This window comes from Doryrhamphus excisus, chromosome 14 (assembly GCF_030265055.1).
Source record: "Doryrhamphus excisus isolate RoL2022-K1 chromosome 14, RoL_Dexc_1.0, whole genome shotgun sequence".
Lineage (NCBI taxonomy): Eukaryota > Metazoa > Chordata > Actinopteri > Syngnathiformes > Syngnathidae > Doryrhamphus > Doryrhamphus excisus.
Window position 1 is genome coordinate 5,228,753 of NC_080479.1, and position 25,917 is coordinate 5,254,669.

The window sequence follows — 25,917 nt, forward strand, 5'->3', positions numbered from 1 at the left end:
AGTATTATACCAGTATGAGATACCAGTATTATACCAGTATAAGATACCAGTATTATACCAGTATGAGATACCAGTATTATACCAGTATGAGATACCAGTATTATACCAGTATGAGATACCAGTATTATACCAGTATGAGATACCAGTATTATACCAGTATGAGATACCAGTATTATACCAGTATGAGATACCAGTATTATACCAGTATGAGATACCAGTATGAGATACCAGTATTATACCAGTATGAGATACCAGTATTATACCAGTATTATACCAGTATAAGATACCAGTATTATACCAGTATGAGATACCAGTATTATACCAGTATGAGATACCAGTATTATACCAGTATGAGATACCAGTATTATACCAGTATGAGATACCAGTATTATACCAGTATGAGATACCAGTATTATACCAGTATGAGATACCAGTATGAGATACCAGTATTATACCAGTATGAGATACCAGTATTATACCAGTATTATACCAGTATAAGATACCAGTATTATACCAGTATGAGATACCAATATTATACCAGTATGAGATACCAGTATTATACCAGTATGAGATACCAGTATTATACCAGTATGAGATACCAGTATTATACCAGTATGAGATACCAGTATTATACCAGTATGAGATACCAGTATTATACCAGTATGAGATACCAGTATTATACCAGTATGAGATACCAGTATTATACCAGTATTATACCAGTATTATACCAGTATTATACCAGTATTATACCAGTATAAGATACCAGTATTATACCAGTATGAGATACCAGTATTATACCAGTATAAGATACCAGTATTATACCAGTATGAGATACCAGTATTATACCAGTATAAGATACCAGTATTATACCAGTATGAGATACCAGTATTATACCAGTATAAGATACCAGTATTATACCAGTATGAGATACCAGTATTATACCAGTATAAGATACCAGTATTATACCAGTATGAGATACCAGTATTATACCAGTATGAGATACCAGTATTATACCAGTATGAGATACCAGTATTATACCAGTATGAGATACCAGTATTATACCAGTATGAGATACCAGTATTATACCAGTATGAGATACCAGTATTATACCAGTATGAGATACCAGTATTATACCAGTATGAGATACCAGTATTATACCAGTATGAGATACCAGTATTATACCAGTATGAGATACCAGTATTATACCAGTATGAGATACCAGTATTATACCAGTATGAGATACCAGTATTATACCAGTATGAGATACCAGTATTATACCAGTATGAGATACCAGTATTATACCAGTATGAGATACCAGTATTATACCAGTATGAGATACCAGTATTATACCAGTATGAGATACCAGTATTATACCAGTATGAGATACCAGTATTATACCAGTATGAGATACCAGTATTATACCAGTATGAGATACCAGTATTATACCAGTATGAGATACCAGTATTATACCAGTATGAGATACCAGTATTATACCAGTATGAGATACCAGTATTATACCAGTATGAGATACCAGTATTATACCAGTATAAGATACCAGTATTATACCAGTATGAGATACCAGTATTATACCAGTATGAGATACCAGTATTATACCAGTATGAGATACCAGTATTATACCAGTATAAGATACCAGTATTATACCAGTATTATACCAGTATGAGATACCAGTATTATACCAGTATAAGATACCAGTATTATACCAGTATGAGATACCAGTATTATACCAGTATTATACCAGTAGAAGATACCAGTATTATACCAGTATGAGATACCAGAAAAGATACCAGTATTATACCAGTATGAGATACCAGTATTATACCAGTATGAGATACCAGTATTATACCAGTATGAGATACCAGTATTATACCAGTATGAGATACCAGTATTATACCAGTATTATACCAGTATAAGATACCAGTATTATACCGGTATAAGATACCAGTATTATACCAGTAGAAGATACCAGTATTATACCAGTATGAGATACCAGAAAAGATACCAGTATTATACCAGTATAAGATACCAGTATTATACCAGTATGAGATACCAGAAAAGATACCAGTATTATACCAGTATGAGATACCAGAAAAGATACCAGTATTATACCAGTATGAGATACCAGTATTATACCAGTATGAGATACCAGTACTATACCAGTATGAGATACCAGTATTATACCAGTATGAGATACCAGTATTATACCAGTATGAGATACCAGTATTATACCAGTATGAGATACCAGTATTATACCAGTATGAGATACCAGTATTATACCAGTATGAGATACCAGTATTATACCAGTATGAGATACCAGTATTATACCAGTATGAGATACCAGTATTATACCAGTATGAGATACCAGTATTATACCAGTATGAGATACCAGTATTATACCAGTATGAGATACCAGTATTATACCAGTATGAGATACCAGTATTATACCAGTATGAGATACCAGTATTATACCAGTATGAGATACCAGTATTATACCAGTATGAGATACCAGTATTATACCAGTATGAGATACCAGTATTATACCAGTATGAGATACCAGTATTATACCAGTATGAGATACCAGTATTATACCAGTATGAGATACCAGTATTATACCAGTATAAGATACCAGTATTATACCAGTATGAGATACCAGTATTATACCAGTATGAGATACCAGTATTATACCAGTATAAGATACCAGTATTATACCAGTATGAGATACCAGTATTATACCAGTATAAGATACCAGTATTATACCAGTATTATACCAGTATGAGATACCAGTATTATACCAGTATGAGATACCAGTATTATACCAGTATGAGATACCAGTATTATACCAGTATGAGATACCAGTAGAAGATACCAGTATTATACCAGTAGAAGATACCAGTATTATATCAGTATGAGATACCAGAAAAGATACCAGTATTATACCAGTATGAGATACCAGTATTATACCAGTATGAGATACCAGTATTATACCAGTATGAGATACCAGTATTATACCAGTATGAGATACCAGTATTATACCAGTATTATACCAGTATAAGATACCAGTATTATACCGGTATAAGATACCAGTATTATACCAGTAGAAGATACCAGTATTATACCAGTATGAGATACCAGAAAAGATACCAGTATTATACCAGTATAAGATACCAGTATTATACCAGTATGAGATACCAGAAAAGATACCAGTATTATACCAGTATGAGATACCAGAAAAGATACCAGTATTATACCAGTATGAGATACCAGTATTATACCAGTATGAGATACCAGTATTATACCAGTATGAGATACCAGTACTATACCAGTATGAGATACCAGTATTATACCAGTATGAGATACCAGTATTATACCAGTATGAGATACCAGTATTATACCAGTATGAGATACCAGTATTATACCAGTATGAGATACCAGTATTATACCAGTATGAGATACCAGTATTATACCAGTATGAGATACCAGTATTATACCAGTATGAGATACCAGTATTATACCAGTATTATACCAGTAGAAGATACCAGTATTATACCAGTATGAGATACCAGTATTACACCAGTATGAGATACCAGTATTATACCAGTATGAGATACCAGTATTATACCAGTATGAGATACCAGTATTATACCAGTATGAGATACCAGTATTATACCAGTATGAGATACCAGTATTATACCAGTATGAGATACCAGTATTATACCAGTATGAGATACCAGTATTATACCAGTATGAGATACCAGTATTATACCAGTATGAGATACCAGTATTATACCAGTACGAGATACCAGTATTATACCAGTACGAGATACCAGTATTATACCAGTATGAGATACCAGTATTGACATAAGAGCTTTCCTACTTTCCATTGACAAACAATAATGGCATGCAGAAATAAATAAATAAAAAATAATAATAATATGTGTTCCATTCATATTATCATATGAATACTAATTTTAACCAACACCAAGCAGTCAATGATATCATTGTAAACAGTTCCACAGCTAATATGTCCTATGCTACCTTTCTCCCCTTCCTTTGGACAGTTTATCAAAAATATGATATCATTTGTTGCATCTGTCAAGTATGGCATCAATAGCAACATTTATTATTTATTTAAGGCAGCTGTCCTCTCATATATTATATGTCATATATTTCCTTTTCAGGCAAAAGTGCCTCATGCTGTGGACCGGAACTTTGTTCTGTGTATCCCTCCACCAAACGTCACCGGGACTCTTCATCTGGGCCATGCTATGACTGTAGCTATAGAAGATGCTGTGGTTCGATGGTACCTCCAACGGTTGATGAATGGCAGATGTTATCTCTGACACAAAGCAGTAATGTCACGCCTACTTGGTTTTGATCAATAGGAGGAGGATGCAGGGTTATAGAGTATTATGGGTCCCTGGATGCGACCATGCAGGCATAGCAACTCAGGTAAGATGGCTGACTCTCTACTCCCGTGTATTTCATCATCTTGGTTTCTGTCACTGTGGGGCAGACTGACAGCGTAGAACCTAATCAGCTTAAGATGGGAAAATGTCACCTGGTATTTAGCTGATTTACATTAGTCAGAATACTGTTTGGGGCTGCACGGTGGACGAGTGGTTAGCAGGCAGGCCTCGCAGCTAGGAGAGACGGGTTCAATCCCACCCTCTGCAATCTCTGTGTGGAGTTTGCATGCGTGGCTTTTCCTCCCACATTCCAAAAACATGCTAGGTTAATAAGCCACTCCAAATTGTCCATAGGTATGAATGTGAGTGTGAATGGTTGTTTGTCTATATGTGCCCTGGGATTGGCTGGCCACCAGTCCAGGGTGGACAGCTGGGATAGGCTCCAGCACGCCTGCGATCCTCGTGAGGATAAGCGGTAGAAAATGAATGAATGAATGAAAATACTGTTTGACTATACCAGTGACCAAAAATATCAAAATCAGTAACATAAAATACATATTCATATTTGTCCGTGAGGCTTTATTCTAAATGCTTTTTCTAGGGGTGCATGACAGATATGAACGGACCGATTAGAGGGAATTATGACGTCACACCGATAAATCCAATAACGTTAAAAACAGGTGCTTATCACTGTTGTACTTCCATAGAGAAGAAAAGTCACATGTAAGCCATTTTGATTGTCTTTTTAAGTCCAGCCTGTTGCAGGTGTTAAATGTTAAATAACATGAAATAAAGTGTATATGTATCAAATTCTCTTGCCACAGTCGTGTCTGGAGGTAACTGTGATAAATAAGGGATTACTCTGTATGCCCCCCCCCCACCCCCCACCCCCAACTGGATCTCATGAAACGCTCCAAATACAAGTCATAATATGGTGGCCGGAATCGCTGTTGGACACTCGTGAGGAAAAACTGCTGTCAAAACACATTTACTGCCGACTTCCAATACCAAGTATCGGTAGTGAAGGTCTTGATGATTGGTCTTGATATCATGTGTTGGACTCAGACTGTGGTGGAGAGGATGTTGCTCCAGGAAACGGCGAAGCACAGACAAGATTTCACCAGAGAAGAATTTTTACAGGAGGTTTGGAAATGGAAACACGAGTGAGTGTTCTCTGGTCCATACGTATATACTTGATGATGATACTTGATGATACTGCTGTACTGGCTATGTCACCGCCACTAAGTACTAAATACACGTTTGTACTGCTTTGCTGTTAGGAAGGGAGAGGAGATCTACCACCAGTTGAGAAAACTCGGTGCTTCCCTGGACTGGAGCAGAGCCTGTTTCACGATGGATGAAGTAAGATGGATGTTTTACGCAAGCTGGCATGTATGAAAAAGTTTGGGCACCCCTGGTCATTGTCAAAATGTTCCTCTATAAATGGCTGCTTGTTGGGCTCAGAAATGGAAATATAAAAATATCATATAGCATACCAACACGGTGATGGGTGACAAGTGACATGAATTCATAGGATTTACAGAAAGTATGCAGTAATTATTTCAACAAAAGTAGGCAGGTGCATACATTTGGGCACCCTTGTTGTTTTTTATTCATTTGAATACCTTTACAACTAATTATTGGCACACAAAATGAGTTTGACCTTTGACCTGCATACAAGAGTGAAGCCAAGGTTAAAACAGGTCAAATGACCTGAAAGCAAAGATTGTCAGGTTCCACTCTGAGGAACATGGAGAGGAAATGGAAGACCACTGGCGTCACTGTGCATCCTTCAACGATTAGAGACAGATACTGTACGGGAAAGTCGTATGGAAGAAGCTTTTCTGATCACATGCCACAAACAGTGGCTTGAGGTACGCTGAAGCACATTTGGACAAGCCAGCTTCATTCTGGATGAAGGTCAAATGGAGTTGCTTGGACATAACGCGGGGTGCTATGCGTGGCGGATGAAGAACACGGCATTCCAGGACCAACACTTGCTACCCACAGTAACATTTGGTGGTGGGTGGCAGTGGGGGCACTGGAAATCTTCAAGTTGAAAGCGGCATGGACTCCAGTCTGTATCAGCAGATTGTTGTTGATACGTCCAACAAGACAATGACCCTAAACACTGCTCCAATTCTACTAAGGCAGGGGTGGGCAAACTTTTTGACTCGCGGGCCGCATTGATTTAATAAAATTGATGGGGGGGGCAGACTATATACTAATTTACATGTGACAGTCCATTTGTACACGTATATTTTTACACATATTTTACACGTAAGTGTCATGTAGTCTGCTATATGTGCACTTTGAGATCATTTATTTGATGTAAAGTGCGTTGTAAATTTATTTTTATTATTATTATTATTATTACGACCAGTCCAGGTGTACCCCGCCTCTCGCCCCAAGAAGCTGGGATAGGCTCAGCACCCCAGCGCGGAAAAGCGGTAGAAAATGAATGAATGAAATTATTATTATTATTATTATTATTATTATTATTACGACCAGTCCAGGGTGTACTCCGCCTCTCGCCCCAAGACAACTGGCATAGGCTCCAGCACCCCCCGCGACCCTTGTGAGGATAAGCGGTAAAAAATGAATTATTATTATTATTATTATTATTATTACGACCAGTCCAGGGTGTACCCCACCTCTCGCCCCAAGACAACTGGGATAGGCTCCAGCACCCCCGCGACCCTCGTGAGGATAAGCGGTAGAAAATGAATGTATTATTATTATTATTTTAATTATTATTATTATGTGCTTGTGTCCCTTTTTTCAGGAGCATTTTGTAAACATCAGACCACATCAAATAACGAAATTGATAAAACAGCTACTTCAACCATCAAAAGGTTGGCTCAAGCCATGATGCCAGGTTGTACGTTGAGTTTCAATGAAATATTTTGGAAAGAACAGGCGGGCCATATTCAAACACTTGGATGTGGCCCCCGGGCCGTAGTTTGCCCACCCCTGTACTAAGGCATCCATGCAGAGGAACATTGTGGAACGTTGTGGAACCATCTCAGTCCCCAGACCTAAATACTACTGATTTAAAGCGGGCTGTCCATGCTGGGAAACCACCAAACCTGACTCAACCGGAGATGTTTGGGAAAGAGGAATGGTCCAAAATCCCTTGAACCAGAATCCAGACCCAAGTATTTATTTCTCTACTAAATATCGATGTGGTTTTTCTGTTGGGGTGCCCACATTGAGGCACCTGCCTACTGTCAAGTCATGATTATACAATGTGTGTGTGTATAAGGCTGTCAAATGACTCATTTTAATCAGATTAAATCACAGATTTGAACTAATTGATCATGATTAATCACCACTAGCAACTATGTCTGTAGCATGGCCATTTATATTGTATTTACTTCACAGCAATGATGTATATTTGTACTAAAAGTCAACTGAATATGTCAGTCAAGCTAAAATAGTTTATTTGTTTAAAACGTACATATTTATTACTAGTCAAACATTCGAATCCCACTTTTCCAATCGTGTTATTCTGAGCGATGAGGAGTTGCGTTGACAGACATGACATCGGAGTTTTTGAGGTTTTTTGTATGGTAGCTCCAAGCAAGACTTGGACTCTCGTGTGACTCTTTGTCACAGTCATCCTTTTTCATCGTGTTTTTGTTTCAAAGGATGTTTGAAGTGATCTCAATTTGGTGTTTTCAACCTTCGTTTGATGTTGCTGTCTTCTTGCTTTTAGGGTTTCAGTCAGGCAGTAACCGAGGCCTTCGTCCGTCTGTGTGACGCCGGTCTGATCTATCGCTCAGAGGGACTCGTCAATTGGAGCTGTGCTCTGGAGTCGGCAATCTCCGATATAGAGGTGATGAAACCTGGACCATCCGTGGACGTCTGGGGGGGTCTTGTCATTTTATGTTGTTTTCTGTGGTGTAGAAAAGAAAGACAATGCAACCGAATGCTGACTAGTGGTGGGCAACACCATTCATTTCAGTCAACCGGATCATTCCGGTTCATTCAGTAAAAAGATCCGTTCATTTTGGGTCTGTGCATAGACCCGGTCAGCCGTGTCGAGTCAGTCCGTTCACTCATGTTCACCTTCGTTCCGACTCAACAGCGCAACAACACGTGATGACGTACGTAGAAATCTGAAGTACTATGACAGCCCTCCGGATCCGAGCGTCTCAGCTCCCCGGTGTGGAACCGAGACGGCGAGATAGACCCGGTCAATCTCTCGGCCTCAGTCTTTCAGTCAGCTACAATTCCCGCCCACCCACCCACAGAGCGAGCCGCGACGATAGTCCCACCCCAGCTGACTCTCCAGCCAATCAAAAAAAGCATTTGCGACTGAACGGGTATTTTAGGGGCGGTGGCCTCATTCATTCCGTTCACAAAAAAGAACCAGTTCTTTTGACCCGTTCGTTCATGACCGACACACCGCTAACGCTTACTGACGTTGTCCTTTCATGTTAACGTAACATGAAAGGAGGACGCTCGAGACGAACAACACACGTCCGGCCCTTTCACAATAAAAGCACCACCCTTTTATTCATTTTGTCTGACTGTACTGAACCAAATCAGAAAAGTAGCTTCCAACAATATTATAATATTGTATTATATCTATGAATGCGTGAATGTGCAAAGTCGTTTCCACCATTACCATCCACTGTCCTCGGAAGACCTTTCACGTGATCGTTGCACCACGTGGTTCACCACCAAAAACACGGAGCTTCAACACATCAAACCTTATCAGCCACGTGAGACGCCAGCATTGCTACAACCAGATGGGCTTGTTCCTATCTCTGCGACATTTGAAAACTTTGCCAAAGACGACCCGAGGGCTAAAGCGATGTAGGGTTTTATTATGGGATGAGAACACTGGCTGACCAATGTAGCAAATGGCACCATTTGGCTGGGAAAACCAGTAAAACAAGAGTCCATGTTTCCACAACTAATATGTATTCATGTAAAATGGATGGAGTTACTAGCAAAACCTTTTTTCAAAAATGTTTTAAATGTTTTCCACTGTCCGATTTGGCCCCGCCCACGGAGCGGTACCGGGCCCCATTGTTGGGGTTAAACCCGGATCGCGCTACCATGCATTTAGCTTGTTAGCTTTCTTTGTCAAAACTGAAGAGAGACGGGGAGGGTGCTGGAGCGGACCATATAAATAGCCGGATCTACTTGAATCCAGTCTCAGTCCCCCCCCCCCAGGAACATGCAATGGTTGTCATATTTCACTATTTCTAAATAGTCAATGTTGAAATCTGACTTGATGGTCTTCCCATGTGTTTTGTCATCAGGTCGATTCCAAGGAACTATGTGGAGAAACCATGCTGTGTGTGCCTGGCTATCAACACAAAGTGGAGTTTGGAACCATGGTCACATTCGCCTACCCCTTAGAAGGCTGCGGTTAGTACCGGTGTTGGTGGGGGGGTTGAAATATGGCACCTAACCAGACACCTCTTTAGCAACCACAAGATCCAGACTTATTGTGGCCGTGGCCGTCTGGTTTGGGTGAGTGGTGCACAAGGACATGACCTGACCTCAACCTAGTACTTCATAATTTAGTCAAATTACAGCTGTTTTTTATTTTCTTCTTGTAATATTATAACTTTATTGCCATCATATTTTGAATTTATTCTTGTAACATTTTGTAGCCTTAACTTTTTCAGCCACCTAACTTTCCCTTTGTTGTTTTGTTTGTTTTCATATTATTTATTATTATTATTTTTAACTTTATGCTACTAAAACAGGGGTCAGGAACCCATGGCTCCAGAGCCGAATGTGGAAAATATGCATCTTTGTAATGAGTTTTATTTTAAAATCAGACTTGTGACTCTGACTTGTGATTGCATGGGTGAGCTTGAGGACTGGAGGGGGAAGCGGGTGTTTGGCTGCCTGCTTTGGTTGGGATGTTACAGGTCTTCCCCCAAACGCGCTAAACTAACCATGAATTGAACTTTATTCTTGTCAAATTATTGCTTTATTATTTTTGTTGGCTTTTCTTATTAAATCATATTTTATATTTAAAATGGCTAAAACAGCTTTGGGACCCAAATGGCCCCTGGACCACACATTGGACACCTTTTGCCCTAAGGGGGAAATAAACAGCGGCCCGTAGAAAACACCAGAGTTCTTTCATGTATTGGAATTCTTGAGCTTCCACTTTATGAATGTTAACACGTTGTTCTAAAAATAAAACCTGTACACGTCCTAAAGGTTTGATGATGTGAACAGTTTATTCTTCTTAAGGTATTCACTTTGATGAAGGTTTGCTGTGTTCCTTTGCTTTCAGATGGAGAGGTGGAAGTGTCCACAACCCGTCCAGAGACCATGCTGGGCGATGTGGCCGTTGCTGTTCATCCCAGTGATCCTCGATACCAGGCCAGATGTTTTTAATGCAGTAACTCCTTGGCATTCTATCAGTATTTTCCAATATATACTAATGAATTATCAGATGACAGATAAGGCAGTCATGTTACTGCAATGTTGAGAGAGACACACAAGCACCAGACTTGATTGGCGGAACAGCAGCCACAATAATCTCTAACGTGTGTCATTTCATGTCTAGACGGTTATATTCATGTCAAAAAGGATATTTGGAAGGTCGGAACCAGATTTGCTATCCTCTTAACTATGAAAATATACCATTTATGAATAAGCAATGCTATTTTGCGTGAATACAATCATCGTGGCCACGATGTCCAAAGGTTTTCCAGCAAAGGCCACAAAGTGAAAAATGAAAGGATCCAAGTTGGCTGCTTTGCGGTTTTGTAACGCAACACGTGGAGATAAGATAAGCTAAGATAAGCTAAGATAAGCTAAGATAAGCTAAGATAAGCTAAGAGGGAGGACCAAAGCTAGGCTTCCATTTAACATTTAGCAGACTTCTATCAGTCTTATGAGTTACATTTTTAGAAAAAGTTACCTTTTCACTACTTTTTAAAACATGTCCCAAAAATGTACACTTTCTTTTGAAATATTCTCTGTAAATGTACTTATATTATGACTTTATTCCCATTATATTTGGCCTTAATTCCCATAATATTCTAACTTTTCCCCAACCAAAGTTTACACAAATGACAAATTAATTGTTTGGTTCCTTATAGTATTTCCACTTTTTTATTACTTATTTTTTCTTGAATATTTCAAGTCTATGCTACTAAAATGACATTACTCTCTCATAATATTACAGGTTTATTCTCATAAAATTGTGAAATTTCTCTTTAGTTTTAAATTTGTTCTTGTAAAATTAAAGCTGTTTTTGCTTTTTTCCTTATAATTATACTTTATATAACTATATTCTATTCAATATTCTAATATTATATGTAACTTTATTGTGTGTAACTTTCCTTTTTTCACATTTTTATTGAATTGATTTCTATAAATGTGGCCCAAATTGTTCATAAATTTTCTACCGTTTATCCTCACCAGGGTGGCGGGGGTGCTGGAGCCTATCCCAGCTGGACTGGTGGCCAGCCAATCCCAGGGCACATATAGACAAACAACCATTCACACTCACATTCATACCTATGGACAATTTGGAGTGGCTAATGAACCTAGCATGTTTTTGGAATGTGGGAGGAAACCGGAGTACCCGGAGAAAAGCCACGCTAGGTCTCCTAGCATGAGGCCTGTGTGCTAACCACTCATCCACCGTGCGATATAATATAGTAATATGATTAATACTATTATAATGGCCCCCGGGCATATTGTCCATTGCGATGGGATGTTAAAAAAAAAAAAAAGAAGAGAACTCACCAGGATTGGGAAAGTTGCCTATGAAACATGGAATGAAATCCTGTATCCTGAATGACTTTTGTGTTTCAGGCTTTCCATGGAAAGCTTTGCCGCCACCCCTTCACTGACAGACTGCTGCCCATTGTTACTGATGCCATGGTGGACATGGAGATGGGAACAGGTCACCACACTTTTTTCCATCTTTTTTTGTCTTATATATATCATAAGTAGCATATGGCAGTGAGCTATCTTTTATATATCATAAGTAGCATACGGTCGAGTAAGAAACTGTTTCTATTTCTATATTTGTGTAGGCGCAGTGAAGGTCACACCCGCCCATGACCACTCGGACTTCCTGTTGTCCCAGAGACATGCGCTACCACGCGTCACCGTGATTGGAGGAGATGGGAAGATGACTCCACTGTGTGGTCAATGGATGGAGGTGCGTGAGCTTCATTCCTGTATTCACTTATGCTAACATTTACGGGCTATATGACCATATATCTCCTTATAGATTTCAGTTTTGTAAAGTATTTTTCCATCAAATTTTGATAAACATCTTTTTATATCTCTGTGTATCGTTAAAGGGAGTAAAGCGTTTTGACGCTAGAAGGATGGTAGTCGACGCTTTGGTTGAGAAAAAGCTGTTCAGAGGGAAGAAAGGTCACGCCATGGCCTTACCCGTTTGCAGGTAGGTTGCGTTCCACACCGACACCGTCCAATTACACAACAATCCAATACAATGGCTGTATCTCCATAAAGATGAGTTTCCATGTTCACCGTCATAAGAAGAGAATATTTGCAGTGCTGCTTCCTAATGCCGTCTTTCTTATTGGAATATACCAGCAGGCTTCATGTAGTCTATGACATGTTGACAAGGATCTTCTATTCCGTGTTTATGGACAAATGGTTAGTGCGAGGTCAAATGGAATTCCATGCTTGTAATGGAGTCACAGCAATCCCTCGTTTACAGACATCAATACATAACTGACTAATAAGTTCATTTCCAACAATTACAACTTCTATTCCATCCATCCACTTTCCTCCGCTTATCCGGGTCCCGGGGTCAGCAGCCTGAAAAAAAAAAAAAAAAAAAAAGTTATCCCCCAAACGGACAGCTGTGACAAATTCAGTGGGAGTCCAGAGTTAACCAACACACTTTCAGCCTTCAAAATAAGAGCACTGTTTACCACATCTTGCCTTATCGTGGCTGAAAAAGTCCTGATTTATTTAGTTATTGACCTGACTCTCCTCCACGTTGTCTCAGCCGCTCAGGGGACGTCATTGAGCCTCTTCTGAAGGAGCAATGGTTTGTCCGCTGTAAGGAGATGGCCAGAAAAGCTACACAGGTAACTACACAGGTCACTACACAGGTAACTACACAGGTAACTACACAGGTAACTTGCTGGCGTGCGACCTCTCAGACCCTTTCATTGTCAGGCGGTGGAGGATGGCCGACTGGAAATCATTCCCCACTTTTACACCAAAACGTGGACAAACTGGCTGTCCAACATCAGGTAAGAGCAGAGTTGACATTTTGCACTGTTGGATCATCGGATGTTTGAAGTAGAACTTCAGCTCCTTCTCACAAAATGACAAAGTGGGGCTTGGCAGTAGTCCGGACGTCCTCCACAGCTTGGGAATGTGGGAGCGGTCACAGTAGAGTGGGCATGCTTGGAGTCGCCAGCAAATCCAAGGAAACGCAGCTGGAATAGGTGCAGATTCCGGAAGATCTAGAAAGCTCTCTGTGCGGGTTATTGTGTCTGGCTGCTCTATAGGAGTCCACAAGTCGATACAAAGGCCGGATATCAGCAATAAGTCTACTTTTAACCCTTAGATGAATGAGTGACTGGACCCTACAGTCTTCCATAAGTGGCTCAAAAATCACCCATACTAGAATCAATGTGTTTTGAAGCCATTTTGGTTAGGAATAATGCTAAAGCTAATGCTATAGTATTCCAGATTGACAGGTGTAATACCTATACTGCATATTATATTTTACAAAAACCGTGCTAGTGTTAGCTATCGATAAAGTATGGCCAACAATACATATAGTCATGTTAGCCAGCTAGTGTCAGCTCGTTATAAAGTAGGCTCATTTGTTGTTGATAAATAATATTAACACTATCATGAAGGACACACACACAATATCATATGAAGATAATACTTGCATGTATTAGCACTTGATGTGTCAAATCATCTTCCTGAGGGGTGACACTTCTGATATAGTCTGTGTGGTCGACACTTCATTTCTTCCTGACAGCCAAAGTTGCTAAGAATCAAAGGTTCCTATTGGATTCCATAGAAAATGCATGGAGGTCATTTTGGACCCACTTATGGAAGGTTGGGGTAGGAACACAAAAACTGCAATTTCTTCAAATGTATAAAAGGTAAGTTAAAAATGTGAATGGCATGATATCAAAAACATGTTTTTTGAGGAATACCTGGAATATGAAATGATAACAATTTTTCATTACGAAGATATTTCAAGAAAACAACCTGACCGGGTCATTTTGGACCCACTTATGCATCTAAGGGTTAAAGCAGGGGTGGGCAAACTTTTTGACTGGCGGGCCGCATTGATTTAACAAAATTGACGGGGGTGCCAGACTCGATATTTTACATGTAACAGTCCACCTGGAATTATTGTATCTGTAAAGGTGTCATGCAATCTGCTATATGGGCACTTTGAGATTATTTATTTGATGTAAAGTGCGTTATAAATTTATAATAATAAATGTATTATTATTTATATTGATATTATTTGTTATTATTATTATTATTATTATGTGCCTGTGTCCCTTTTTTCAAGAGCACTTTGTAAATAACAGACCACATCAAATAACGAAATGATTGTATCTGTAAAAGTGTCATGCAATCTGCTATATGTGCACTTTAAGATCATTTATTTGATGTAAAGTACGTTATAAATTTATAATAATTAGAATAAATGTATTATTATTTGATATTATTTGTTATTATTTTATATTATTTTATTATTATTATGATGTAAAGTGCTTTATAAATGTATAATAAGAAGAATAAATTTAGTATTTTATATTATTTGTTATTATTTTATATTATAATTATTTGTTATTATTATTATTATGTGCTTTACAATAATTAGAATAAATGTATTATTATTTTATATTATTTGTTATTATTATTTTATATTATTTGTTATTATTATTTTATATTAATTTGTTATTATTATTATGATGTAAAGTGCGTTATAAATGTATAATAAGAAGAATACATTTATTATTTAATATTATTATTATTATTAGTATTATTATTATTATTATTATGTGCTTGTGTCCCTTTTTTCACTTTGTAAACAACAGACTGCATCAAATAACGAAATTGATAAAACCGCCAAACCATGAAAATGTCGTCTCAAGCCATGATGCCAGCTTGTATGTTGACTTTAAATCAAATACTGGGGGCCGGATGTGGCCCCCAGGCCATAGTTTGCCCACCCCTGGGTTAAAGTGAAATAGGCTGTTTTTCATCTCATCCAAAGTTGGCAAAAACGTGAATTGAATGTATTTTTTGGGGGGCTTTTGAGCTCTTGATGGCAAAGGCAACCAGGCTTTCTCTCTTTGAACACAGCGTGATTGTTGAGCTGCAAGGCCTCTGACGGACCTGTACACAAGTCTAGCTGTTGTTATTGGAGCAGCTAAAACAAAGAAGTATTTTTCCGGCGTAGTGACACGGTGCCTGACGCCACCGCTGTGATGTCATGGGCCCCGCGCCAAAACGATACGATAGGACGCCGATCTGTACTGACTGGGAAACAACAAGAAGCACCCAAATGATGAGCTGTGTTTCTACACGCTAGGCCAGGGGTGGGCAAACTACGGCCCGGGGGCCACATCCGGCCTGCCAAGTGTTTCAATATGGCCCGCCTGTTTTTTCCAAATATTTCATTTAAACTCAACACATAACCTGGCATCGTGGCTTGGGACAATTTTTTGATGGTTGAGGTAGCTGCTTTATCAATTTCGTTATTTGATGTGGTCTGTTACAAAATGCTCCTGGAAAAAGGGACACAAGCACATAATAATAATAATAATAATAATAATAATAATAATAACGTTGTCAATAATGATAATAATACTACTATTATATTAATATTGTTGTTAATAATATTAATATAATAATGGTAGTAATATTACAAAATACTCCTGGAAAAAGGAGCACAAGCACAATAATAATAATAATAATAATAATAATAATAATAATGTTGTCAATAATGATAATAATACTACTATTATATTAATATTGTTGTTAATAATATTGATATAATAACGGTAGTAATATTACAAAATACTCCTGGAAAAAGGAGCACAAGCACAATAATAATAATAATAATAATAATAATAATAATAATGTTGTCAATAATGATAATAATACTACTATTATATTAATATTGTTGTTAATAATATTGATATAATAACGGTAGTAATATTACAAAATACTCCTGGAAAAAGGAGCACAAGCACAATAATAGTAATACAAATAATGATAATAATACTACTATTATATTAATATTGTTGTTAATAATATTAATATAATAATGGTAGTAATATTATTATTATAACAAAATAATATAATAACATTACTATAACTAATAATAATAATTCTAATAAAAATTACAATAATAATAATAATAATAATTCTAATAAAAATAACAATAATAATAATAATAATAATAATACATTGAGAAACACACTTTACATCAAATAAATGATTTCAAAGTGCACATATAGCAGATTGCATGACACTTTTACATGTAAAATATGTGTAAAAATATAGGTGTACAAATGGACTGTTACGTGTAAAATACTACATAATCCCCCCCCGTCAATTTTGTTAAATTAATGCTGCCCGTGAGTCCGCAGGTTTGCCCACCCCTGCGCTAGGCGGACTGTGTTTTTAGCGCCATGTTCTTCTTGTGTTCTAATCAATATCATGGTGGCTTCCACCTGATTGGTGTTGGGTGGAAGGTGTCTCCCATTCCATGCATTGTTAGCTTCCTTGTGCTAACCGGGAAAGACGTGTTGGAGAATGGTGAAGGATGGTTGTGAACTTAAGCATTTTGCTTTGCAGTGACTGGTGCATTTCCAGACAGCTTTGGTGGGGGCATCGGATCCCTGCTTACAGAGCGAAGGTCCCGGGGGCGGCTGACCAACAACAGGTAGGGCCGGTAGTAATACCAAATTATGAATACCAAATAATCCTTTGATTGATGATTTGATCATCCTGCTGCCATCCACCACTTTTCACCAACTTTTCTGAAGCTTCTCCACTAAGGGGGTGGAAATTAATCGCTATTAATCCATGCCAGTGCGTCGGCTCATTCACTGGCTATGGATGCAGTTGACGGGTGAGATGCAGATTCATCTCGATGCGTTTGTGGGTATCGGTAAAATCTTATTCATGTTAAACTGCACCCCATATGCTGTTTCCCAGGTGCAGTGAATGCACCATCATTATTTTGCGCTTGCAGTTGGCTTCCTCCTGAAAAACAATTTAAAAAGGGTAGAAGTTGTTTTCCACATTCTGCTCCCCACTGCTGTATTAGCCTAGCTGCTAGCGCATTCATATTAGCAGTATGTTTAGCAGACAGGAATATAAAGTTGGTTTTGAAAAGTGGTTGCTGTTTTAAGATGACAAAAAGAATGATGAAGAAGTGGTGCATAGTAAAAAAGACAAACAGCACTTTAGTTGAATTTACTACCAAGTGCCTAGAAGGAATAAAGCCTAATCCTTTTTGGAGGACCATACGGAATTCCATGTTTTCCCTTTGCTTATTTGCAAATGTTGAATTGCATCATATCACAAGAAATTGCAGCATACTGTATCAGATTGCATTGATTTAAACTCAATGGTTATGGTCATGGCGGTATATAAAAAATATATACAGTAAAGTCTCGTTATATCGATATTGGTTATAATGAATTACTGCTTATTACGATACTATTTTCATTTCCCGGCAAATTTCTAGTCTTTTATGATATAATTAGTTCCGTTAGTACGATACCCGGTTATTATGATAATCTGGTTACTAAGATGCCCTTTTCGTCTCCCGCCAGCCAATTTGGTCTGCTTATATCGATACAAAAGCAGCTTAAATCAATCTTTGCTCAAGGATTTCAATACCAAAAAAAAAAAAAAAACTGCTTCCAGTCAACTTTATTTTTCACACTTCCACCACCAGAGCGCAGCACACACACCGATTCCCGCACTTCCTGGTTCACAGGTCATGCTCAACCCGCCCCACATAGCTGGCCAAACACATGCCTGCAACAGAAGAACCAACTGACATAGCATACACACCTATTCCAACGAAGACACAAGCGTACAAATACATGTATTTAATTGTGTTGTATTCAGATATCTTTTTATCGCTTGCAATAATCACTGTTGAAACATGCTGGCGTTCGTGGTTTGTGAAACTGTTGCAGGCATGTGTTTGGCCAGCTATGTGGGGCGGGTTGAGCATGACCTGTGAACCAGGAAGTGCGGGAATCGGTGTGTGTGCTGCGCTCTGGTGGTGGAAGTGTGAAAAATAAAGTTGACTGGAAGCAGCCGTTCGCCGTGTTCTTTTTTTGGTATTGAAATCCTTAAGCAAAGATTGATTTAAGCTGCTCGACATTGTTCTATACTATAGAACAATGTCGAGTGCATTATTGCCCACTTTTAATGCAGTTCGGCGCAGGATCGGATATATCGACAGTCCGGGTATATCGATATTTTTTTCTGACTCCCGACAATATCGATATAACGAGATAATTTTTTTCCCCAAGCATGTCATTGTTGCATATTGTCCCTTTTTAAGATTGCGTTCCAGTTAATGATGGAAATTACATAACTTGCGTGTACTTATGCAGGAAGAGTGGGTGTGGGGACGGAGCGAGGAGGAGGCCCGTGAGAGAGCGGCCATCAAACACGGAGTGAAGCCAGAAGACATCGTCCTGACTCAGGGTGACTAACCTCATGGACCTCAAGCGTTTCCACATCTTGTGGAATATTTACTTTGGACTCTTATGGAGCAGCGCCACCACCATAAAGCGCACAGGAAGCTTTCTCGGTCTTCCAGAGTCGGCACCTATTCCTGACACTCACACTCCCAGGACAAAACAGTGCAGCAGAGCGGGGAGGAGGGCATGCCTACAGCTTGTACTCAGGCACGCCCATATAAGGAAGGCCGGCTGTTAGATGATATTTTTAGAACGTGCACACATAGCTGACGCTAAGTTACATATTTGTAGTCCAAAGAACAAAGGTAGAAATAATCCCCCAACATCATCATCATCACTATAAAACTGATATGGGTATGCCATTGTTGGTCGGTGTCCATGTTGTGAGTTTATTGATTTGTTTTTGTGTACGCGTACCCCGTGTGAGTCAGACCCGGATGTTCTGGATACGTGGTTCTCCTCTGGGCTGTTTCCTTTCGCTATGCTGGGCTGGCCTCGGCAGGTACGGCACCACCTCCAGCAAAATGGCCGCCCAACGGATGTAAACACGACCCCCTTTCCACAGACCACTGACCTCCAACACTTCTACCCGCTCTCCCTCCTGGAGACCGGCAGCGACCTCATCTTCTTCTGGGTGGCCAGGATGGTAATGCTGGGCACGGAGCTGACAGGCCGGTTGCCTTTCCAGCAGGTACGGGAATAAATACACGCAGAACAAATACTATATTCATACTTCAATGTGTTCTCCTTTTTCTACTGCAGGTTCTACTTCACCCTTTGGTCCGAGATAAACATGGCAGGAAGATGACCAAATCTTTGGGAAACGTCATCGACCCCCTGGATGTTATACATGGAGTCTCCCTGGAGGTGTGTACAGTCAACCCTCGACATTTTTATAGCTTCCCCTATTTCCCCTTTCACTTTATCACGGTGTGGCAAAAATATACTCGTGAATAAATCCACTTGATGTTGTTTCATAATTGACTGGTGCTGATTATTAGTCAAAGCATATGCATTGTTAACTAAAATGTACACGTTTGACATTCACAAGATGCATTCAAAGACTTTGTGATGTTATGTAGTTGTATACACTGGCCACTAGGTGTCATCATATTTCATTAACAACAAAACTAGAAAAAAACAACATGCAACAGTTATCATTTTAGAACAGGGGTCAGCAACCCGCGGCTCCAGAGCCGCATGTGGCTCTCCAGCCTCTTTGTTGCGGCTCCCTTTGCAATGCTTGAATATTTTTTAGCACCCGTGTGGTGAAAATGCACGTCTTTGTTATGAGTTTACAAAAATCCAACTTTGTGTGAGACCATGAATGCATCCTGACTGAGTTCTGACTGGTGACTGAATGAGTAGACAGGATGCTATCCAGTTCTCTCTGACAGGTTAACATGAAGGGAAATGAGTAATACTTTGAGTTATTTGAGTTATTAATTATTATTAATGAGTTATTTGACGATTCTAAAAAATAAATTAGAGCTCATTTAAAAACAAAAGTTTATCTCCAGTACTAGCAAGAGTACTCCAACTCGTCTTTTTTTCCCCCTCCAATGTTGTTTTAAACATACAACGTTTTGCGGCTCCAGGCTATTTTTCTTTAGTGGGCAAGTGGGTGAAATGGCTCTTTTCATAGTAAAGGTTGCCGACCCCTGTTTTAGAAGGACAAAGTCAAAATATTAAGAGAAAAAAGAAAAGAGAAAAAAAACTGTTGTAGTTTTAGGAGAATAATATTATGAGGAAAAATAATGTCCCACTTTTTTAATTAAAATTTGAAAAAAAGATGATGAAAAACACAAAACAAAGCTGTAAATTTGGGGCAAATTATAGTTGTGCAAAACGTTAATGTACAATAATCAAGTCAAAATATCATGGAAATAAAGTCATAATTACGATTATGATAATTTTCAAGAATAAAATTAAAACAAACATCAAAAAAGGAAAAAACCCAGCTGTAATTTTACTCCAAAAAGTCCAAATCTTAACAGGAAAAAATGTATTTATTTTCCAAGAATAAACTCCTAATGAGGAAAAATAATCAGATTTTTGTAGCATAGAGTTGAAATATTCACCATAAAATGTGTTTTTTTCTCAAGTTTTATGAGAAACAATTGAAACAAAGTTGCAGGTTGTGGGGAATAAAGTCATCGTATGACAAAATGCAAATAAAGCTTATTTAAGGAGAAAGTTTCAATATTTCTACATACATATAATCTACATTTATTTGTAATTTGGATGTAATTTATTTCAAAACTAGCAAGAATGGGGGTAAAAAAAGAGCAATTCTATCTTGGAAATCCAACGTAGTACACACCAACAAGTAGCAAGTAGCTCCAAGAAGCTCCAAGTAGCTCCAGGTAGCTCCAGGTAGCTCCAAGTAGCTCCAGGTAGCTCCAGGTAGCTCCAGGTAGCTCCAAGTAGGTCCAGGTAGCTCCAGGTAGCTCCAGGTAGCTCAAGGTAGCTCCAGGTAGCTCCAAGTAGCTCCAGGCAGCTCCAGGCAGCTCCAAGTAGGTCCAGGTAGCTCCAGGTAGCTCCAGGTAGCTCCAAGCAGGTCCAAGCAGGTCCAGGTAGCTCCAGGTAGCTCCAGGTAGCTCCAAGTAGCTCCAAGTAGCTCCAGGTAGCTCCAAGTAGCTCCAGGTAGCTCCAAGTAGCTCCAGGTAGCTCCAGGTAGCTCCAGGCAGCTCCAGGCAGCTCCAGGTAGCTCCAAGTAGCTCCAAGTAGCTCCAGGTAGCTCCAGGTAGCTCCAGGTAGCTCCAGGTAGCTCCAGGTAGCTCCAGGTAGCTCCAAGTAGCTCCAGGTAGCTCCAGGTAGCTCCAGGTAGCTCCAAGTAGCTCCAGGTAGCTCCAAGTAGCTCCAGGTAGCTCCAAGTAGCTCCAGGCAGCTCCAGGCAGCTCCAGGTAGCTCCAAGTAGCTCCAAGTAGCTCCAAGTAGGTCCAGGTAGCTCCAGGTAGCTCCAGGTAGCTCCAGGTAGCTTCAAGTAGCTCCAAGTAGCTCCAAGTAGCTCCAAGTAGCTCCAGGTAGCTCCAAGTAGCTCCAAGTAGCTCCAAGTAGGTCCAGGTAGGTCCAGGTAGCTCCAGGTAGCTCCAGGTAGCTCCAGGTAGCTCCAAGTAGCTCCAAGTAGCTCCAAGTAGCTCCAAGTAGCTCCAGGTAGCTCCAAGTAGCTCCAAGTAGGTCCAAGTAGGTCCAGGTAGCTCCAGGTAGCTCCAGGTAGCTCCAGGTAGCTCCAAGTATCTCCAAGTATCTCCAAGTATCTCCAAGTAGCTAAAGGTCCGACTGATTGTGAAAATGCCTTTCAACGACGTTTGTGTGTTTTCCTCTCAGAGGCTCCAACAGAAAGTTACGGAGGGGAACCTTGATCCCAGGGAGAAGGTGGTCGCCATGGAAGCTCAGGTCAGATCCTTTGTGACGGACAGAGCGTGCTCATGACCTTTTCTCTTATCTAACCGTTCCATCTGCTTCCCACAGAGGAAAGACTTCCCCCGGGGGATCCCTCAGTGTGGAACTGACGCTTTGAGATTTGCCCTCTGCTCTCACAAGGTCCAGGGTGAGTGATGATCATCTCACACATCAGAAAATGATCTTTGGAGATACGATAGCATACAGGAAGAGTAATGTACAAATCATCCCCACTTGTGTCATACTCTTTGAATATGTTGGTCTGGTTTTGGCCCCCGCTGCTCCGAGTTAGACAACCCTGGACCGCCTTTCCGAGACAGCATGTGTTTTGGAAGGCTGTCAATCATTGTTACATTTGATCTTGTTTAGGAGAAGACATCAGTCTCTCCATCTCTGAGATCCTGAAGTGCAGACACTTCTGTAACAAGATGTGGCAGACCCTGAGGTTCACCCTGCGAGCCCTGGATGCCGGCACTGCCCCAGTGGGGACGCTGAAGGAGGTACCACGGTCGCCGTCGGATTATTTCTCAGTATATTATACTACATCAGTACATAGAATATGATAAGATGATTATATTGGATTATTCTAGATGATTTGGGATGAGAACACGAGACAAAATGTGTTCATAAGATGGAGTCAAAGGCTAGCTTCCTTCTCCAGATGTTTGCCCCAAAATGTGCTGACTTGCTTCAGTATCCAAAAGGATGGGAAAAACAGGAAGTCCGTATTGTTCATCCTGTCCCGTGCAACACTTTTGAGCTGTCAGCTTAGTGGCTCGGTGGATTAGTGTTTGGCTTGGAACCTTGCAGGCTGAAGCCATTATCTCAAAGACAAATAACCTTGATGGCAGCAGGAAAACAGGATGTTCCGTTGCAATTAGAATTCCATTTTTCCTGGAATTCTATTCTATAGTTTGGCCTAAATCCTGATATCATTTGCCAAAGACTCAAATGAAACAGAAGATTATTCCATTTGGAATAAAGTAATCCCTCGTTTATGGAGGTTGATTGGCTCCACACCCAACAGTGGGAAGGGAATTTCTGCCAAGTCGGAAAACGGTGGTAGTTAGGACAAAGGGAACCTATTTAGAACCTTTCATAATGCAATGATTAGAGTCCTGCAGGCATGAAATAGTACCCCTATAGCCACCTTTACACTCCCGAGCCAATACAGTAGATGTTGACATCCTTCATGATATCCCAAAGTATCCTTTGAAGAGCATACGTTGTACCAGGATGTCAACGTTGGATGTGTTTTCCATGTTTTCCTTGGAGACGGTTCCTCTGACCAGCATGGATCGGTGGATCTGCTCCCGCCTGTACAGCACGGCGGCCCAATGCCAGGAGGCCTTTGAAGAATACGACCTGCACGCCGCCACTGCTGCCCTGTACTCCTTCTGGGTCCACAACCTGTGTGACGTCTACATGGTGAGGGGAGGTGCCCCCCAAGGGGACCCGAGGGGCAGGAGCCCCCGATACCTGAGCTGAGCTAACGTCGTCATGGCGATGCATGCGTCAGCCACGCCCCTTTGTGTGTACGCGTTGCAGGAGAGTGTGAAGCCGTTGCTGCAGGAGCGGCGTGAGGAAGCGGCGGGCGCCCGGGACGGGCGTGGGGCGAGACCGGCGCCCGCCGTCATCCTGTACCACTGCGTGTCCACGACCTTGGCCCTCCTCTCCCCGTTCATGCCGTTCATCACCGAGGAGCTGTGGCAGAGGCTCCAGACCTTCAGAGCCGAGGAGGCGGACCAGGCCAGCTTGGGTCTGCAGCCTTACCCAAACTCCGCTCACCTGGTACCACTCGTGCGCAGCGCCGCCGTTTATTAGCTAATCAACAAGCGTTTATTAGCTAATCAACAAGCATTCATTAGCTAATCAACAAGCATTCATTAGCTAATCAACAAGCGTTTATTAGCTAATCAACAAGCGTTTATTCGCTAATCAACAAGCGTTTATTAGCTAATCAACAAGCGTTTATTAGCTAATCAACAAGCGTTTATTAGCTAATCAACAAGCGTTTATTCGCTAATCAACAAGCGTTTATTCGCTAATCAACAAGCGTTTATTAGCTAATCAACAAGCGTTTATTAGCTAATCAACAAGTGTTTATTAGCTAATCAACAAGTGTTTATTAGCTAATCAACAAGTGTTTATTAGCTAATCAACAAGCGTTCATTAGCTAATCAACAAGCGTTTATTAGCTAATCAACAAGCGTTCATTAGCTAATCAACAAGCGTTCATTAGCTAATCAACAAGCGTTCATTAGCTAATCAACAAGCGTTTATTAGCCAATCAACAAGCGTTCATTAGCTAATCAACAAGCGTTCATTAGCTAATCAACAAGCGTTTATTAGCCAATCAACAAGCGTTCATTAGCTAATCAACAAGCGTTTATTAGCCAATCAACAAGCATTTATTAGCCAATCAACAAGCGTTTATTAGCCAATCAACACGCGTTTATTAGCTAATCAACAAGCGTTCATTAGCCAATCAACAAGCGTTTATTAGCTAATCAACAAGCATTCATTAGCTAATCAACAAGCATTCATTAGCTAATCAACAAGCGTTTATTAGCTAATCAACAAGCGTTTATTCGCTAATCAACAAGCGTTTATTAGCTAATCAACAAGCGTTTATTAGCTAATCAACAAGCGTTTATTAGCTAATCAACAAGCGTTTATTCGCTAATCAACAAGCGTTTATTCGCTAATCAACAAGCGTTTATTAGCTAATCAACAAGCGTTTATTAGCTAATCAACAAGTGTTTATTAGCTAATCAACAAGTGTTTATTAGCTAATCAACAAGTGTTTATTAGCTAATCAACAAGCGTTCATTAGCTAATCAACAAGCGTTTATTAGCTAATCAACAAGCGTTCATTAGCTAATCAACAAGCGTTCATTAGCTAATCAACAAGCGTTCATTAGCTAATCAACAAGCGTTTATTAGCCAATCAACAAGCGTTCATTAGCTAATCAACAAGCGTTCATTAGCTAATCAACAAGCGTTTATTAGCCAATCAACAAGCGTTCATTAGCTAATCAACAAGCGTTTATTAGCCAATCAACAAGCATTTATTAGCCAATCAACAAGCGTTTATTAGCCAATCAACACGCGTTTATTAGCTAATCAACAAGCGTTCATTAGCCAATCAACAAGCGTTTATTAGCTAATCAACAAGCGTTCATTAGCTAATCAACAAGCGTTCATTAGCTAATCAACAAGCGTTTATTAGCTAATCAACAAGCGTTTATTAGCTAATCAACAAGCGTTTATTAGCTAATCAACAAGCGTTTATTAGCTAATCAACAAGCGTTCATTAGCTAATCGACAAGCGTTCATTAGCTAATCAACAAGCGTTCATTAGCTAATCGACAAGCGTTCATTAG

The 25,917-nt window shown here is 39.8% G+C and overlaps 1 protein-coding gene across 5 annotated transcripts in view; it reads left to right on the forward strand.

The window, feature by feature from the left end:
• Positions 1-25,917, forward strand: part of vars2 (valyl-tRNA synthetase 2, mitochondrial) — a 38,211-nt gene that overhangs the window by 5,196 nt on the left and 7,098 nt on the right. For 3 of the 5 annotated variants that reach the window (XM_058048073.1, XM_058048070.1, XM_058048069.1), the window contains exons 5-26: positions 4,197-4,318; positions 4,401-4,467; positions 5,490-5,587; positions 5,705-5,786; positions 8,143-8,262; positions 9,701-9,809; positions 10,696-10,784; positions 12,231-12,321; positions 12,455-12,582; positions 12,728-12,831; positions 13,408-13,513; positions 13,581-13,657; positions 17,253-17,340; positions 19,037-19,130; positions 19,558-19,628; positions 19,692-19,817; positions 19,889-19,993; positions 22,457-22,525; positions 22,601-22,679; positions 22,901-23,031; positions 23,807-23,959; positions 24,080-24,322. In XM_058048073.1, the coding sequence (XP_057904056.1) occupies positions 4,197-4,318; positions 4,401-4,467; positions 5,490-5,587; positions 5,705-5,786; positions 8,143-8,262; positions 9,701-9,809; positions 10,696-10,784; positions 12,231-12,321; positions 12,455-12,582; positions 12,728-12,831; positions 13,408-13,513; positions 13,581-13,657; positions 17,253-17,340; positions 19,037-19,130; positions 19,558-19,628; positions 19,692-19,817; positions 19,889-19,993; positions 22,457-22,525; positions 22,601-22,679; positions 22,901-23,031; positions 23,807-23,959; positions 24,080-24,322 (2,352 nt within the window). The remainder of the gene's footprint in view (positions 1-4,196; positions 4,319-4,400; positions 4,468-5,489; positions 5,588-5,704; positions 5,787-8,142; positions 8,263-9,700; positions 9,810-10,695; positions 10,785-12,230; positions 12,322-12,454; positions 12,583-12,727; positions 12,832-13,407; positions 13,514-13,580; positions 13,658-17,252; positions 17,341-19,036; positions 19,131-19,557; positions 19,629-19,691; positions 19,818-19,888; positions 19,994-22,456; positions 22,526-22,600; positions 22,680-22,900; positions 23,032-23,806; positions 23,960-24,079; positions 24,323-25,917) is intronic. The other 2 variants (XM_058048071.1, XM_058048072.1) reach the window with 2 other exon arrangements.